This window comes from Formica exsecta, unplaced genomic scaffold, assembly GCF_003651465.1.
Source record: "Formica exsecta isolate Colony F162 unplaced genomic scaffold, ASM365146v1 scaffold303, whole genome shotgun sequence".
NCBI classification, from domain to species: domain Eukaryota; kingdom Metazoa; phylum Arthropoda; class Insecta; order Hymenoptera; family Formicidae; genus Formica; species Formica exsecta.
In genome coordinates, this window is record NW_021850289.1 from 614,445 (window position 1) to 617,168 (window position 2,724).

A 2,724-nucleotide genomic window follows, 5' to 3' on the forward strand; every position below is an offset into this window, starting at 1 on the left:
TTTCCCTCCCCCTCTCCCTCCCTTCCTCCCTCCTTCCTCCTTATTTTAATAGTTGAAAATGGGAAAGCGAAATTTAATAAATGCGTTTGTGTCTTTTCCAAGTGTTCAGTGGAATGTGGCGAAGGAATACAACATCGTACAGTCACTTGTCATCGAGTGAATCGCTATGGATGGATCGATCCAACCCCAACCGAAGGTTGTCTAACGGATCAGAAACCGGCCGAGGATCAAATTTGTAAACTACGAGAGTGTAGCGATAAATATTATTGGGTTGCTGGCATATGGAGGAAAGTGAGCGCATTCTCAGTAATTCTGTTTTAGTTGAAGCGGACATTTTATTATATCGAGTATATTAGCAATTATAATGCAAAAAGACAATTCTTTTTAGTTTAAATAAAAACAATGGAAAACAACTTGGGTGATACAAGATTGAAGTCTTTAAGGAAAATAGCGATAATTTTAATATCAATTTTTCTAAAATTGATTTATTTACACATTCAGAGAAATGATGTTATTTGTGTCAAAAAAATTACAGAGATATTAAGTAACATATTGTGTAATGAATTATAATTATATATATTTCTTACATATATGCAAACATTTATCATGTTTTTGACTTGTTTATAAAATCAAATAGAATTTTTTTTTTGTTTTTAATCTAATAAATCTTGTTTTGTCTGAAAGTTTGAGAGAGAAGGGGGGGAGTAAAGAGAGAGAGAGAGAGAGAGGAAGAGAGAGAAGCAAGCTTCAATGTTTTTTCTTCTTTTTCATCTATTTCAGTGTAGTCATCCTTGTGGACGCAAAGGTCGACAAATCCGTAAAGTTTATTGTCACGACGCAATCGGCAAAAAGGTTGCACGGTTTCATTGTCCAATCGAATATAAACCGCAACGAAAACGTAAATGCAATCAAAGAAGATGCGGACCAGTCACTTGCCTTGAAATTCAGAAACGACTCAAAGCTACCACAGACGGTGAATATTCATTATTAATTGGTGGTAGAAATATGACGATTTATTGTCACGGAATGTCGAGCGTTGAGCCACGAGAATATCTGACATTGCCAGCTGGTGACAACGAGAATTATGCAGAAATTTACGATAAAAGGTTAGTAAATTATTCCTTTTCTCTCAAAGAATTATGTATTATCGTCGATCAATTTTATGTAAAAATTTGCATTGTTCTTATTTTTGTATCCATATTCTTTTTTTATATATTGTCATTATAGTATATATATAAAGAGATAATTTATTATATTTTCTTAAAGAGATATTATTCTCTTTCTCTCTCTCTTCCCCCCCCCCCTTCTCTCTCTCTAGATTGATTACCCGAATATCCGTTTATTCGAAATATTTTGTTTTGCTATTGTTTCGCATTATTTTGAATAATGAACGAATGTTATATTGCATCTTATTTTCGGAATATCCTTCAGAATGTTATGATCCCAGCGATTCAATAACTTCCTGCAACGTTCTTTAATGACATTTAATATGAATAAATCAGGTTGAAAAATCCACACACGTGCCCGTTTAATGGTCAAAGGAATGATAGCTGCAACTGTGTGTCCGAATTGGGGACAGTTTCTGGTAGGACAATGTTCAAAAGAGTGCGCATAGATCCTGCAAAACTCTACATTATAGGTAAGTAAATTGAAAAATTTTAACAAAATTTATTACATAAACAAAAGTATTTACATTTGTAACTTCAATTATTTATGTACACAAGTCACCAAAAGACTTTTTAAACAAAAATATTATAATTTTGTACTCGCATAAATTTGAATAGAAAGAATGATAATGATAATAATGTTATGACAAAAATCATTTTTATCCTTCTTTATCATGAAATTTTATGGTGGAAGATGAGCTTTGTAATCAATCTTGCATTTTGCGGATAAAAGTTATGTGCTTAACGAAAGAGTTTTGCAACGTCAAGCAGCTACGGTTCATTTCAAATTGGCATCACCATCACGTGATAGCATCAGTTATGTATGTCGCGTGTTTCGTATCATATATGTTTTCATCGTGTCGCTTTTTTACTTTCTTCGTCAGATCTAAACATTGCGCAGGTAATTAACTCCCACATCATGTTCGCAAGCTTATATATATATATACAGGATGTCTGGTAAAGATTGTGCCAACGCTCGTGAGCTGGTAGAGCACAGTAAACTGAATAGAAAAGTCCTTTACCATTTTGCGATTTCCGTAATAATTATTGAGAAATTAATTTTAAAAAATCGACCAATTCGTGTGAGTATAAGCGCACAGCGAGAAAGAACGGCCCAGAGACATTCCAAAAGTTTGCGATCGCTAGGTGCGCGAGGAAGTTTTGGGAGGAGCGCTCTACAAATGACAACGGTTTCGTACGAGCGGTACATAACGATGGATTCTCGCGTCCTTGCAACCACACATCAATGGGTTGTCCCTTTTTACTGCGCGCTTATACTCACACGAATTGGTCGATCTTTTTTAATTAATTTCTCATAACGATGGTCCTTGCAACCACACATCAATGGGTTGTCCCTTTTTACTGCGCGCTTATACTCACACGAATTGGTCGATCTTTTTTAATTTTTTTAATTATAATTATTACGAAAATCGCAAAATGATAAAGAATTTTTCTGTTCAGTTTACTGTGCTCTACCCGCTCACGAGCGTTGGCACAATCTTTACCGGACACCCTGTATATTCAATTGTAAATATAAATATAGTTGTCAATAGGTCTG

At 34.5% G+C, this 2,724-nt stretch overlaps 1 protein-coding gene across 6 annotated transcripts in view; it reads left to right on the forward strand.

Annotated features, from left to right (window-relative positions):
* LOC115237651 (A disintegrin and metalloproteinase with thrombospondin motifs 9) overlaps positions 1-2,724 on the forward strand; it is a 50,454-nt gene that overhangs the window by 43,811 nt on the left and 3,919 nt on the right. For all 6 annotated transcript variants that reach the window (XM_029810829.1, XM_029810830.1, XM_029810831.1 and 3 more), the window contains 3 exons: positions 103-291; positions 781-1,106; positions 1,503-1,639. In XM_029810829.1, coding sequence (XP_029666689.1) covers positions 103-291; positions 781-1,106; positions 1,503-1,639 — 652 coding nt within the window. The remainder of the gene's footprint in view (positions 1-102; positions 292-780; positions 1,107-1,502; positions 1,640-2,724) is intronic.